Source organism: Lutra lutra, chromosome 5 (genome assembly GCF_902655055.1).
Source record: "Lutra lutra chromosome 5, mLutLut1.2, whole genome shotgun sequence".
Lineage (NCBI taxonomy): Eukaryota > Metazoa > Chordata > Mammalia > Carnivora > Mustelidae > Lutra > Lutra lutra.
The window spans coordinates 148248522-148264509 of NC_062282.1; the positions used below are offsets into that span (position 1 = coordinate 148248522).

Sequence of the window (15988 nt, forward strand, 5' to 3'; positions counted from 1 at the left end):
TTATTTATTTATTTGACAGAGACACAGCAAGAGAGGGAATGCAATCAGGGGGAGTGGGAGAGGAGAAACAGGCTTCCTGCCCAGCAGGGAACCCAATGCAGGGCTGGATCCCAGGCCCCAGGGATCATGACCAGAGCTAAAAGCAGACCCTTAACAACTGAGCTACCCAGGTGTCCCAGATTTTCTCTTAAACAAACAAACAAACAAAAGCTTCAGTGGCTGGGAAGGTAAGGCTTACAAGACATCAAACATTCATGTACGAAATGAGAGTATGTAATCGTGTTCAACTGAGCGGAAAGACTCCAAGTGCCCAAGGAGTTCAGAGTCAGGGGAGCTCATCAGTGAAAACAAGACCGATGAGGGAGGAGGCCCTAGGTCTGGAAGATGAGTAGGCTTTGGTGAGGCAATGGACATCTGAACTAACTGCCTCGCCGGACTCTCCCCTGAGGTGGTTCCATAGAAACACTTTATGACAGGTAAGCTTGAACTGTTGGAGGTTTGGGTCAATAACTGATAACTGCCATTCCTTGTCCTTCACCTCTGACCTCCTGATGCCCAGCGTGTAGACAGCGCCTGTGCCAATCTGCTGGGGAATCCTGTGATTGATTTCCTTTCTGGCTCCCTTGTTCCCCCTAACTCCAAGGGCTCTCTTCATTTTGTCCCTGGGCTGTCCAATGACTAGGACTCCCCAGCAGGGGGCAACATGTAGGAGGATGTGGCCCCGTCCCCTTGTTGTGACTTCTTATTGAGGACATACCCACAGAAAGGTACCCTGGCTGTTTGATCTCAGACGAAACAGATTAAGAGCCAGTGGTGGTGCCAAGCAGAGACTGAAATAATGTATCATGCTTGGGAGGAGCTGACTTTGCCAGGAACTTAGTCACTTGGTGGTATCAGGAGTCAGTATGAAAAGAGACCAGGTCAGTTTAGTGAATAGTGGGTAGCCTAAAGGGTAACAGGCTTACATTTTAAATGTCTGGTACAGAACACTTAGTGAGCCATTCCTTTACCAAACCTGAATGGGTGGGGGATGGGGGGGTGGAGAGAGAGAGAGAGAGAGAGAGAGAGAGTGTGTGTGTGTGTGTGTGTGTGTGTGTGTCTGTGTGTGTGTGTGTGTGTGTGTGTGTGTGTGTGTGTGTGTCGGGGGAGTGGCCGGTTGTTGGCAGTTGAAGTAGGGGGAAATTGACAACATCCTTCCCTGACCTTTTGGACTTGATGAGATAGACAGATGCAAGCCAGCTCAGGCCTCCCTGATGAGGGAGGAGCAATTAAGCAAAAAGGGCATGAGATAATGTAGGCAAGCGTGCTGAAGGTCATGGACCTGCCGGGAGCGCTCGCAGGTGTGGAGTTAGGCTTCCTTGTGTTGAACCTTGTTTTATTTTTTTAAAAGATTTATTTATTTATTTGACAGAGAGAGAGATCACAAGTAGGCAGAGAGGCAGGCAGAGAGAGAGGGGGAAGCAGGCTCCCCGCCGAGCAGAGAGCCCGATGTGGGGCACGATCCGAGGACCCTGAGACCATGACCTGAGCTAAAGGCAGTGGCTTAATCCACTGAGCCATCCAGGCACCCCCCTTGACCCATATTTTTAAAAAGAAAGTCTTGGAAGAGGAGATGCTAGGATACTCCAAACTAGGAATAGGTACCAGGTAGGTACCCAGGGATATCACCCAGGTATCCAGGGTGATATCCCTGGGTACCTAGCAATGCAGATTGGGAGAATAAGGATTTAAGAAACCCAACAATACAGATCGCTCACATCATTCCCACTTAAAAGCCTTCAGAAGCTTCCTCAAGTCTTAAGAAGAGAAGCGTGGCATTCCAGGCCCTCAGTACTATCCGAGACTCATTCTGTTACTCAGAGTTCACCCCTTCTGTCTCTTGCCGCCCAACATGCCAGCATTCAGATACAGTCATTCACATGCACGTAGAGCCCTCTCTACTATTGCCCCACACTAAGCTCCTTGTAGTCTAGGACCTTAGCTTACCCTGCCCCTGTCGCAAATAGAGCTACAGGGATAGTGATACCCATATGGAAAGTCATTTGTTAATACCCAATTGGTAGGCTGTTCTTGTAATCTAGGCACGGGGAGTGGACCTGAGTAGGGGAATTAGCTGTAAGGATGAGAAAGGATAGGATCTGAAGACTAGCCAGAGGTATAGGGGAAGGAGAGAGGAGCATTAAAAACAAAAAACAGCAAAAAACTCCCCAAAACCAAAAAACCCAAACCCACAGGATTTTAACTTGAGGAACTGGGAAAGATCTTGGTATCTTTGCTAACTGGGAAGCTGGTCTGTATGCAAGCTGAGAGAAGTTGATGAGATGACTCCAACCCTCATAACCAAAGGGGTGGGGGAGGGCGGCGGAGGGTGAGGTAGAAATGACTAGAGGTGGCAAAATGGTTAAGAATGGTGATTTACACATTTTGCTCTCTTCCTAGCAATATGCCCCTCCCCCTTTTGCTTTTAAAACTTCATGGGTTAAGAGTTTAAATGACCGTGTATTAAAGCATTTATGGATTAACTATGTAAATTGCATTAAAAATGTTCCAGAAGGAAAACATGCACATATAAAGTACACACGATGCAAGAAAGTGTGAGTGAAAAGTGTCTTCCACACCTGATTCCAGCCCTTTCTCTATAGCCCTATTGCTATTTTTTTTGTGTTCTATGTTGGAGAGTTATTTTATTTACTAATTTTCCTATATAAGCTAATATGCTTGTCTCATGATTTTTTGGCCAAAGTGGTAACACGGAGAATCTATGGCTTTTTACCCTTTCTAACATGATGTTTTAAAAATCCTTACTCATCAGTACATTCATTTTAACTGCTGCACAGTATTTCATGGTATGGTTGGACATCATGGATGATCGTTTCTATAAATAAGGTCCCAAGAAGATCTTTGTACAGGTTTTTGTGCACACATGCAAGCCTTTCAGTAGGAGAATTCTTAGAAGTGGAAGTGCTTAGTCAAAGGTACACCATTTAAAGTTTAGGATTTGCAAAATTTCCCTTCCAATTAGCTCTACCAAGCTACAGTGTTGCGAAAAAGCTTGAATGTGCCTAGTTCCCCACGTTCTGGCCAAGTGTGTTAAGATACTTTTTGAACCTGGAGAATCAGGTGGAAAATGGTATCTCAGTGACATCTGATTTGCATAATGGAAGGACGGCTTTGGAAATTATTTTCAGCCAAATGTTGTCTATACAAGTTTAATCTTTAGCTCATGTTAATGAAGCCTTCTAATCTCTTTTAATCAATTAACTAGTTGGTTTTGGACCAAAGTGCTATTCAGGTGGGCTGATGCGGGATTACAGCCAGAGGGGAATAATTTAACCCAAAGACCAGTATTAAAAACAAACACTGATACCTTTTGGTTTTGTTGACTGTTTCCTTTGCTGTGCAAAAGCTTTTTATCTTGATGAAGTCCCAATAGTTCATTTTTGCCCTTGCTTCCCTTGCCTTTGGTGATGTTTCTAGGAAGAAGTTGCTGCAGCCGAGGTTGAAGGGGTTACTGCCTGTGTCCTCAAAGATTTTGATGGATTCCTGTCTCACGTTGAGGTCTTTCATCCATTTTGAGTCTTATTTTTGTGTGTGGAGTAGAGAAATGGTCCAGTTTCATTCTTCTGCGTGTGGCTGTCCAATTTTCCCAACACCATTTGTTGAAGAGACTGTCTTTTTTCCACTGGACATTCTTTCCTGTTTTGTGGAAGATTAGTTCACCATAGAGTTGAGGGTCCATTTCTGGGCTATTCTGTTCCATTGACTTGTGTGTCTGTTTCTGTGCCAGTACCATACTCTCTTGATGATGACAGCTTTGTAATAGAGCTTGAAATCTGGAATTGTGATGCCGTCAGCTTTGGTTTTCTTTTTCATTGTTCTTCTGGGCTATTCGCGGTCCTTTCTGGTTTCATATAAATTTTAGGATTATTTGTTCCATTTCTTTGAAAAAAAAAGTTGATGGTATTTTGATAAGGATTGCATTGAATGTGTAGGTTGCTCTAGGTAGCGTAGACATTTTCACAATATTTGTTCTTCCAATCCATGAGCACAGAGCGTTTTTCCATTTCTTTGTGTCTTCCTCAATTTCTTTCATGAGGACTTTATAGTTTTTTTGAGTACAGATTCTTTGCTTCTTTGGTTAGATTTAGGTATCTTACGGTTTTGGGTGCAGTTGTAAATGGGATCAACTCCTTAATTTCTCTTTCTTCTGTCTCGTTGTTGTATAGAAATGCAATTGATTTCTGTGCATTGATTTTATATCCTGACACTTTACCGAATTCCTGTGTAAGTTCTAACAGTTTTGGGGTGGAGTGTTTTGGGTTTTCCGTGTAAAGACAACAGACAGAATGGGAGAAGATATTTGCAAATAACATTTCAGATAAAGAAAGGGTTAGTATCCAAAATCGATAAAGAACTTATCAAATTCAACACCCAAAGAACAAATAATCCAATCAAGAAATGGGCAGAAAACCTGAACAGACATTTCTGCAGAGAAGACCTCCAGATGGCGAACCGACACAGGAAAAAGTGCTCCACATCACTTGGCATCAGGGAAATACAAATCAAAACCACAATGAGATACCTCACACCAGTCAGAATGGCTAAAATTAACAAGTCAAGAGACAATGGGCATTGGCAAGGATGTGGAGAAAGGGGAACCCTCCTACACTGTTGGAGAGAATGCAAGCTTGTGCAGCCACTCTGGAAAACAGCATGGAGGTTCCTCAAAAAGTTGAAAATAGAGTTACCCTACAACCCAGTAATTGCACTACTGGGTATTTATACCAAAGATACAAATGTAGTGATCCAAAGGGGCACATGCACCCGAATGTTTATAGCAGCAATATCCACAATAGCCAAACTATGGAAAGAGCCTAGAAGTCCATCCACAGATGAATAAAGATGTGGTATACATACACAATGGAATATTATGCAGCCATCAAAATTTGAAATCTTGCCATTTGCAACGATGGGATGAACTAGAGGGTATTATGCTGAACGAAGTCAGTCAGCCTGAGAAACACAATTGTTATATGATCTCACTGATAAGAGGAATTTGGGAAACAAGACAGAAGATCACAGGAGAAGGGAGGGGGAAAATGTAGCAAGACGAAACCAGAGAGGGAAATAAACCATAGAAGACTTAATGTCTTCTATTTGTTCTTGGGAACAAACTGAGGGTTGCTGGAGGGGCAGTGGGTGTGGGATGGATGGGGTGGCTGGGTGATGGACACTGGGGAGCGTATGTGCTATGGTGAGCGCTGTAAATTGTGTAAGACTGATGAATCACAGACTTGTACCCTGGGAACAAATAATACATTTTATGTTAATAAAAAAAACCATGAAATTAAATAAATTTAAAAAACAAAGACTGATATATGCTTTTTAATGGTTGAGTCTCTTAACTATATGGGAACATGGTGTGGTACGTAATACAGGTAACCAAATGATGCAGGCATTATTTTTACCATTTCCCTCTAGATTAGGATGTTTCTGAACCCGTGGGGAGGAAACAGCCTCAACTCCAGCATGTGGGTCCGCAGAGCGGGCATTAATCCGGATCAGAATAGTCCAGTCCATGCTCGGCAAGGCGCACGGACGTCCTCTCTACACCTCCCGGGTGAACAGAGGGCATTCCGTTCAAGACCATTGCCATGGTCCCTTCACTGCCAGGTTGGAGAAGAGGCTACCGGGCTGACCGTGCTGTGGGAAGACGGTGGGAACTTTTCCCTGCGACACACGTCTCCCAAGTAGAACATAAAAGTGGGCAGTGTTTCACACCTGACCGGGATTCCTGGGCTGCCGTGAGGTCCCTTCCCCCGGCTGCTGAGAGCTCCCGTTTTCTCCGTCTCTGGGGAAGGGTGGAGTCAGCCAGCGGGGAAGGCAGTGGCGGGGTCCCATATTAGGCGTCCAGCCGTCCCTGGTGATTTGTTTTCGGGTCGCGGTGAAACGAGACACAAGAAAGATGCTTGAGTCGCGGCAGGTGCATCTGGCGCAGCTGGTCCCGGAGCCCGCCAAGCACCGCGTGGGTGCGCGGGTGTCGCAGCAGCCCAGGACCCGCGGCGCCCCTTGGCCCCGCGCCCTCCGTCCCCAAGGGGGCACCTCAGGGCGGCTGTCCCGGCTGGAGGGGGCGGGGCGGAGAGGGCGCTCCCGCGTGGCCGGCTCGGGTCCCCAAGCCCGCGCCACCTGGCGAGAACGTGTCGTGCGTGACAGCGCCGCGCCCTGGGGTGTCAAAGCAGGAACCGAATACGAGTGGTTGGGGATCCGTTAGGGACGTGAAATTCTCCCGACGCACTGAGCTGGAGGAGGAGGAGGAGGAAGAGCCGGGCGGAGACGGGGACCTGCTAGGGGAAGCCCCGGCACGGGAGGGGGTGCGGCGGGCGGGGTCTCGCGCCGGTCCTCGCCTCCCATGCGCGCGGCTCTCCTGGCCCCGCCGGCCGTCTAGAGTCAGGAAATGCGGCTGGAAGGGGATGCTTGGCCGAAGCGCAGGGAAAGCCAGACGACGGGCAGAGGGGCAGCGCCGGGCCGGCCGCCAGCGCCGCAGTCAGCCGCAGCCCTGCGGGCCGCTCCACCCCGGTCCCGCCCCGGCACCGCCCTCCGCTTCCCTGCCCCCTCGCTTCCGCACCTCCGAGGCTGCCAGCGGCGGCGGGCGGTGACCGCGGCGGCGGAGGGGGCGGGGCCCGGGCGGCGGCGGTGGCGAGAGCCGGGACCCTAGCGCGCGCGTCGTCGCCCCGCCCGCTCGCCCGGTCGCCGCGCGCCGCCCCGCCCCCTTTGTGCGGTGGGCGCTGTTGCCCGGGCGACGGCGCCGCCCCGCCCAGGCCCCGCCCCTCCGCGGCGTCGGCGCCCGGGTCTCTCTGCGCGGCCGCCCGCCCAGCCGCAGTCCGCAGGAGCCGCCGCCGCAGCCGGCCGCGGGGCGGGATTCCGGGGCCGTCGCAGGGAGCGCGCTCGGCTCTCCGCGCCAGTGTTTCGTCCGCCCCGCTCCTCGCCGCGTCGGTCCGCTGGCCGGGTCCGGCTCACCAGCTCCGAGCCCAGGCTCCACAGCCGCCGCGGGGACCCGCCCACCGGACCCTGCCCGGGCCGCACGGCCGCCTGTTCGGACCCCGCAGTTGATGACACCTGGCAGAAGGCTACCATGGAAGGGGACGGTTCCGACTCGCTGGTGAGTGAGTGGGCGACGGGGGCCGCCGCCTCACGCTCCCATGGCGCCTCCCCGGGGGCCCCCCGCGCGCGCTCCTCCGCCCTGATCCGGACGGAGCCTCTTCTTCGGAGGAGCGAGGGCGCGGGCGTGTGGTGGCCCCGCTTCCTCTTCGCCTTCCGCGCCCCGGGTTCCGCAAATCCGGGCGCCCCCTCTCCGCCTCTCAGAGGGTTGGACCCCGGGGCCCCTGGGCCCGCGAGGGGTCGCCGACCGGGGGCGGCTATCGCTCACCTGAGCACCTCGGGGCGTCGGGGCGGGGCTCTTGCGTGGGGTCGGTGCTGTCGGATTGCCTCGGCTCGGGGAGTCTGCAGCCCGTCGCGGCTGGGGGCGCGCGTCCGGTCTCCCCTTTGTCCGGAAGCGTCGTGGGGCGGGCGCTGGGGTCTCGCTCGCACCCCCGCGGGCGCGGCCCAGCCCGGCCGGCCGTCGCCGCGAGCGCAGGCTCCTCCCTGGCTTCCCCGGCTCGCGCGCGGGAGGCGGGCGGGCCCTGGCCGCTGTCCGGGTGCAAGGGGTTTTGTTGGAAAGGCTCCCATCTGCGGTTCTTACCGAGTTGCTCGTTTGCCGTCGAACCCCGTGGATTCTGAGACAGCCTGATTGTGGGAGCCGCCGCCTTCCCTTTCTCTTACATGGCTCTGAAATGAAACCTCATTTTTCCTTTGGGCCAGAATTACTTCGTGTCTGCTGTGGTTAGAAAGCGTATGCCCTCCTCCTGTGTACCAGAGAGGTGGAAATGACTCGGGATCTTCCTCTGGGAGGTACACCTTCCGTCAAATGGGAATCTGTCTCGGACCTTCAGAACAGAATTTTTCTTTGAACCTATTTTGGACCTTCAGAAGGATATTTTTTCTTTTGAATCAGGTGTCAGATTCTTGGTGAAACGAGATGGGATGTGAACATTCTATTTTCTTTGCCGTGAATTGTGAAGCGTGGCGGTCTTCCAAATTTAATAAAATCCTGAGATGATGCGGGCTTCTATGAAATATTTATTGGATGATGCAGCAAGAAACACAGGAAAGACCATGGACCGTGAGAAAAGCTAGTTGGATGTAGTGCTGTTGTCAAGGATTATTAAAGCCCTTAGTGTCACTGGAGGGGGAATAGAAGAGCATACATTTTTATTTAATTAAAATAAGTGAATTAATTCAATTCTAATTTTCTGTGGAGCTCCAGTAATTGAAATGATTGTACAGGGTTAGGAGTACTTTAAAATCGGACTGTAAAGCTACAAGAAGGCTGAATATAGATTCATAACACCTGCCTTTTGGGGTTGGGGCTGGGGAACTGCATATGGAAAGGGTGGTAAAGGAGTATGAGGTCATCAAACCTTTTTGGTTGTTACAAGAGACTGAGTGTTTCTCCTGGAAAATAATGCAAGCCGGTAGTACTGAGAGCCCTTAAAATGGTGCTTTCCAGTTCTCTCCATCCTTTTCAATATTCATCAAGTGCTTTTAAGATAACCACTTTGCTAGGCAGCAAGAGAACCTCAAGTGTTTTAGCTACATTACAGTTGCAGCGTATGAAAATTGGTCACATTTAATGTAGATTGCTGATGATTCAGCTTGTAAATAGATTTCAAGGAGGCTTCTATGAACATTCTGGCTAACCCAGTTTTTGCCCCCTCTTGTCTGGGCACAGAGTTAACTGTGCCCGGAAGGAACATGGTCTCATCCTTAGTGTGCTGGCTTCTTAACTCTTACTGAAGTAATCTACTTTTTGGATGTCTCAGATGTCCTAAATTAGTGAGTTCACGATGATTTGAGTAACTTCGTAATTGGTGGAATATTACGGTCCCCTCATATTTCATGCTGATTTTTCTCTGACTTCAGTGTTTCCCATGTCTGTGTCCCTTGAGTTCTAGGCTGTGGGTGTTGAGGGGGGCCAGTGGTCTGGGAATTTCATTACCGGAAAGGAATTTCAGATTATGCACTGTTTCTTCATTCGTTTTGGCATGGTACACACACGTACTTACCAAGAGGTATAAGCGTGTTAATATATTCCCCCCACTAAGAGCTTTTGATTCGATTTCTTTTCTTCAAGGTTACCATTAAGAATATCGAAAGAGAGCTCATTTGCCCAGCATGCAAGGAGCTGTTCACCCACCCGCTGATTCTCCCTTGTCAACACAGTCTCTGTCATAAGTGTGTAAAAGAACTCTTACTGACCCATGATGACTCATTCAATGACGTGGGATCGGACAACTCCAATCAGAGCAGTCCTCGACTTCGGCTCCCGTCCCCTAGCATGGACAAAATTGACAGAATTAGCAGACCAGGTATGTGGTAGAAGCTTGGGGCCTGGGAGTTTCAGGGATATCTGTGGAGGGGAAATTATTTTTGCCATTATGTGGATTGGTCTTTCTGGGTGGATAAGTTAAAACTAGTTGTAAAGGAGCCCTTCCCTTTTTTCCCATGTCAAAATGAACTTTTCTTGTCTCCTGGTATGCAGTTAAAGTGGGTTATTGAACACCAGCTTTGTGTTAGACCCTTTAATAATCGTCTGTATCTTAGGGAGTGTTCTGATCCTCTGGGGTCCTTTATATGACGGATGAAATAATGGACCACAGAAATACTTACTAGGGAATCCTCTGTCTATGGTACTGTGTAAATGAATATGCCATAATGACTATTCGTAGAAGGCTTTTGAGAATGAGTTATTTGGTGTCATTTTGTTCTACCTGAGGATTTTTTCTTCTTCCAGCCACTTTAAATCCATTGTTTGAAATCAGGATTTTGAATATTGTGTAGAATATTCTGTAGGGGTAGAATTCTGGAGTGATGGGAGTAGTTCCACATGTAGAGCACATACACTGTACCTTTCTTTCTTTTTTTAAGATTTTATTTATTTGACAGAGAGAGAGAGATCACAAGTAGGAAGAACAGCAGGCAGAGATGAGGGAGGAAGCAGGCTCCCTGCTGAGCAGAGAGCCTGATGCAGGGCTCCATCCCAGGACCCTGAGATCATGACCTGAGCCAAAGACAGAGGTTTAACCCACTGAGCCACCCAGGCGCCCCACCCTGTACCTTATACAGCTAGAGTTTAAATTGTTTGCGGTTGGGGTGATATTAGTTTCTTCTTTCTGGATATCCACTGTAGGAGTTAGATAGAGTAAAATGAATTGAAATCCCAGGGAAGAGGGCCACTGGGAATTTCATGGCCAACAGCATCAGTGAGGATCAAAGGGAGGCAGAGGTTTGGGTAGAAATATCTCAGTGTCATGTTAGGGATATTAGGAGAGGACACGAGTGGCCATAAGCCCCAGACTTCAGGCCTTCATTTCTGCCCAGTTTGGGCTTGGAGGTTTTAAGCTTGATCCTTTAGGCCACTCTGTTTATTTCTCCCTGTTGTAGCACAGGAATAAATTTTTAATCTTACATGTAAAAAAAAAACCTGTTAGAATCTCCTTCCCCTCATTTGCATTTAGCCAATGCTGTCTCTCTTGGTCCCCGCTGTGACATGGAATCTTGTCTTTGTGCTCCCTCAGACAGTGGATAAGAGTGGATTTGATCTAAGAGTATTACACTATTTTAAAAATACGTATTTTTCTTTAAATGGTACATGAATCACTTAGAAGCTGTTTTGCATGTATAAAAAATTACAAGCATATATTAAAAAAAAAAAGCGTTAAGTGACTGCGGATGCAGGGAGTATGAGGTCAGAGAGGGTCATGGTTATTATGAAGTCATCACTTGCAGGTTTCCCTCCCTGCTAGGAGCTAGCTGTCACTGGGAGGAGGGGGAAAGACAGGTTTCAATAGCTTGAAATTGCCTTCCAGAGAAAACAGATAATCTGTTGGTAGATCCTCATTGGCTAGTTAGGGACAGAACCCCAGTTGGTTGACCAAGGAAATTCCCTTTTTGTATATTAACATTAGGCACAGAGCGTTCAAAGGAATTTTAGTTATGTACTAATATTTCTATAATTCTGTGAAATCTTGTATCTTACGTGGGCTTCTAATCTTAACATTTGGTTGGTGTTTATGTGTGATCCTTATGGAGTTTGGGTGAAATACAGATGAATAATTAATTTAGGAGCTCACCTAGATAGTGCCTGGTGGATGTTTAGTAAATACATGTGGAGTGGTGGTTGTATGACAGACCTCAGCTACAAGATTTCTATAAAGCCTACTCGGATGGCTTTTACTCAGTAATAGTGGCCTTTTTCCTCCCCAAGAACAAGAGATCCATTCCACCGCACTTTACACCTTCAAGATCAGAAATGCAATTACTGAGAAGTCCTGTCTCTCCTTCAGGAAGAACCCTGTCAAGTTGTATCATGTCCTGAGAGGGTAGGGAGTTAGAAAACTTCGAAGGGCAGTTACAGGAAATAAGAGAGTATATTTACTCTCTTATTTGGACAGGGAGAGACTGCAGAACATGAAGGCTGTCTAGAGAAAGAGAAAGTAAACTGGGTGTCTCCACAGCAGAGGTTCCAGATCAGTGAGTGAAGGAGGAATGCAGATCTCAGGCTCAGCGGGGAAAAGAAAGCAAACATGACAGGCTTTCCTAAGATGAGACTGTTAGCCCCCTGTCTGTAAAGTGTTCCAGTGCGGGCTCAGATTTATGATGCTGCAGGGACCAGATACATTGAGGAAGCCGGCCCCAGGCATAGTAAATACAGGAACCTCTTTTGTCGTACTTCCTCGGTACAGAGACTGTAAATAGTTGATTTTCCCACTAAGTCAGCTGCCATAAGAAAACCAGCAGCCCAGGTAGCAGCAGCCAGCTGACTCCAGGCCTCCCCTGTTAAGAGACAGCGGCCCCTGGTTCTGTGGACTAGAATGGACGCCTTGTCTCACCAGGCAGGGGGCACTTGGCACTATTTCATTATCATAGGGGTATGGAGGTGCCAGATTGTCAGATTACTACCCCCCCCCCCCCACAAAAAAAACCCTGACAGTTTTTGATGTGTCATCTGTCTTAAACCTTGGCAGTTAATTCCAGTTATTCAAAAACTCCATGCCGGCTCAGCACAGGATAGGGCAGCCAAAATACATCTTTCTTTGACTAAGACAAAGATGTATTAGTCTTTGACTAAGACCCAGCATTGGGGCCGCCCAAGTTTGAAGTCCTTGTTTTAAGCAGTGGACGAGTGACCGTCATTTGCAGACATCGTAGAGGGGATTTCTGTCTTGGGTGGTCCGTCCTTGTATGTCAGGTGCTCTATCTTCTCCCACTCTGAAGTTCCTTACCTTGTGTTCATTTGCATTCATTCAGTCAACACACATGTCATTGACCTGCTGATTGCCGGATGCTGCTAAATGCTGAAGGGGAATGAACAAGATCAATCTGCCCCTCCCTTCTGAGAAGCATATAGCCTGACCCTGTATGGAACCTCATAGTTAGAACCCAGTCATTCATTAAAAAGAGCATAGGGAGCAAATGAACGAGTACAAAGAAAGCAGTCAGAGGGTGGGGAGGCCCTAAGTGTAGTAATCATTCCTGGAGACTTTTATCAAATGAAGATGGATTTTAGGATTGCCCTCCTCCTTGTGAAAACAGCTTTAAATGATGAGTAGAGGTGATAACATGACAGATACGACGCTGCCCTCCATGTATGGGGCATTTGCCTCTGATTTTTCTTTGCAGAGATTGAAAAAGAAATTCATAGGGAAGTAATGCCCCCCCCCTTTTTCTCTTGGCAGGTTTCTTTTTCTATTTTTCCTCATTTAGACGCACTTGGGAAGGAAGTCCTATTCTGAGCAATTGGTGTGGGAGGAGTAGAATTCTAAAAATTAGTTTTGCCACTGGTTTAATAAAGGGATTGATTAGACCAGGACTGCCCAGAACAGTCGCCACTAGCCAGCCACTGTGGTTCTTGAGCAGTTGAGATGTGCTCGTCTGAGCTGAGATGTGCTGGGTAGCATAAAACACCCCCCGAATTCCAGACACTTAGAATGATGATCAACTAGGAACTACCTCCAGTAGTTTGTAACTCTCTTACCTTTTGAGGTGATGGTATTTTGGAGATGGTTAAAGAAATAACAGCTGTTATTAAAATTAATTTCACTTGTTTCCTTTTCATTAATCTGGCTCCTGGGAAATTGAAAATGGCAGATGTGGCTGACGCTGTTGGCTCACACAGCCCTTTTTTTTGAATATCATTGCCTGGGAGATTTGACAGATTTTTTACAATAAAAGGGTGCCTGGAAAGGCGGGTAGGGTTTGTGTGTACAACACAGTAACACATTCAGTTACAGAAAAATAGCCATCTTAACTGTGCATTTTGGGTCACCTATGCAAGCTTTCCCCCCATTTTGTGTTTCTTTTTGTCAGGAAGATAACAGCCCATTTTAGCAACGTTTATTTACAAGGCTGATACATGTCAGTAAAAAAAAAAAAAGAAAAAGAAAAAAAAATCAAACAAAAGATGCTTGCTGTGGCTGTGTATTTTCAACAGTTACTGGAGATACGACTGTTTAAAAATACGAATCTATAAGATAGGGTTTGGGCCTCTAATGGGCTGCCCCAACAATGATTAATTTTGAGCGCCAAGGTCTGCTCCATGAATGCTTTACAGCGAGGGTTTCATAAATAACCACATGTGCTGGGGGGAAAAAAAACCATTTTCTTACTGTTAACTCAAGAATTGTGCACAGGACACAGTTGCTGCTTTATCTTTTGTTAACAAGTTGTGAATCTGCTCTTTGAAATTAAATTCTAAATCCAGCTTTCTGTTCATTGTTCACAGCGTCACAACGGAGATCTTTGGGGTGGAGAGGTAGAAAATGCTTCATTGCTCGTGTGGCCGCAGGCAGCATAGTATTAGAGTTGACTCTAATAACCTTGTTTATCATAAAGTTCTTAAACATCAGTGGTCAAGTGTTCAAAATTTTCTCGAAAGGGGACAAATTGGCTGAATGACTTAAAGGTCAACAGGACTAAATTCCAAGCGAGGGCTGGTACGGTTTTTGTTTTGTTTTGTTTTGTTTTTTGTTTTTTTTTAGGGCTGGTGGTTTTTAAAGGGGGCTCCGATCAGGAATGCTTCCCTTTTGTCCATCCACATGACAAGGTATTTTTGAAGAAAATTGACATACCCATGTTGGGAGCTTTTTTAAAAATAACCTTAAAAATCCTTTTCATTTCCTTAGTGGAACAAAGCTTCTATCCACAGCCATCTTGCTACCTTGGGGAGGTTAAATGAGCCAGGACTTTGTTCTGCATTTAAAAATGGGCCTAAAGGCATTGGCAGTTTTTTTGTATTTAGTAGGAATGCCCTTCACTTGTTTTGTGCATAAGGTGTCTTTCCTCTGTTAATGGTCTAAAGTGTTTGAGTTTTAACACTGAGGTCTGTGGGTAAAGAATGTACACTGCTTTTTCAGGCTTTCCAGAGTATTTGACTCCTGGCAAATGATGGACCAACCCTATCTTATTAAAAGGAATTTTTTTTTTTTTTAATATTCCAGTTGACCTTTAAAGTAAAATTGGCTACTTTTTTGTAGAATGCTGGTGATACCTTATATTTTAATGGAGAAAATAAACACCTGAAATGTTATCCCTTTTCTGTCTTCCTTACCTTCCTCTCTGTGTGCCTCAGTTTACACATCTTTATGGTTCTAAAAGCCACGTGTCATCCTTTCGCTCACAGGCTTTAGCGAATCCCTGAGAATTTCCAGCGTTGAGATTTAGTAAATAGGAGGAAACATAGGAGCAGTTGGCTTTAAAAACGTTCATTTCTTGTTTCCGATTTTTTTATTCAGATGGTAGTTGAGAAAAAGGGTTTGCAGGTTGAATATGACCATAGTACTCGAAGGTAATAGTAACTTTTAGGCATTGGGCAGTCATGCTGGTCTAAAAGAGGCATTAGCCCATTGCCAGGCACCTAGAAGCCCGACCTGAATATCCAGTAATCGGGGAGACACTCACCTCTGCCTGGGAGGTAACAGAGGGGAAGTAGCTTGTAGTCAGAATATGGGGGAGGATGGAGCTATCTGAGGTGTTGAACCCGTTCTGAACTGACTCGGTTTTGAAATACTTGATTGATATGTAAACGACAGAACTTAATAATGCCTGAAAGCTCATTTTGCGGGGAGATTTGCTATAAACCAATTGGAAGATTTTTTTCCGGAGCCTTCATTTTTAAAATTGTATCATGAGTTACACTTGTTTAATCTGTCTTTGAGGTCAGGGAATATGGGGGAAAAGAACTGATGCTGCAAGGTGACAGTTTCGGCCCCATATTAATGGCCCCATAAATGCAGTTTAACGTAACAGTTGCATTGCTTGGCCCGCATTGCTTCCTTACCTTCCACAGTCGTCATTACATTTCTTTCTCATTATGTCATACTATAGAATAGTATCACCCAGTGGAACATTCTGTGATCATGGAAATGTTTGTTTGACCCTGTGTTCTAGAATATGGGAGTCATTGGTCACAGGTGGCTCTTGAGAATTTGAAATGTGGCTAGTGCGACCAAGGAACTGAATCTTTAAATTAAATTTAGATAGTGACATTTGGCTGGTGGTTACTATAGTGGACAGCAAAGCTACAGGGAGTAAAAAGTTGACTCTGTTGTGTTTCATTCTTAGTTCCACCATCTTGAATATCCTTAGGTCTCTTCTGTTTCCTTATTGCCCAGAATATACACTCTGTCGTTTGCTTTTGAAAGCAGTGATGGAAGTCTAAGACAGATGAACTAAAAAACATAAATGCTTTGGCATTTGTAGAAAATTGGGACACTTTTTTTTTTAGAGATCTGTTTAGGAAAACAGCTAAGGTATATTGTCTTAATATTTTGTCTCATTAAGCTAGTGAGATGCTTTACACCTTATTTTTGGAACAAAAATAAAAGAGGTTTAC

At 46.5% G+C, this 15988-nt stretch overlaps 1 protein-coding gene across 2 annotated transcripts in view; it reads left to right on the forward strand.

The window, feature by feature from the left end:
• The first annotated feature begins 6850 nt into the window (after nucleotides 1-6850).
• TRIM36 (tripartite motif containing 36) overlaps nucleotides 6851-15988 on the forward strand; it is a 35354-nt gene continuing 26216 nt past the window's right edge. The window contains exons 1-2 of one of the 2 annotated variants that reach the window (XM_047730624.1): nucleotides 6851-7159; nucleotides 9230-9464. In XM_047730624.1, coding sequence (XP_047586580.1) covers nucleotides 7133-7159; nucleotides 9230-9464 — 262 coding nt within the window. In that variant the 5' untranslated portion in view covers nucleotides 6851-7132. The remainder of the gene's footprint in view (nucleotides 7160-9229; nucleotides 9465-15988) is intronic. The other variant, XM_047730625.1, reaches the window with a different exon arrangement.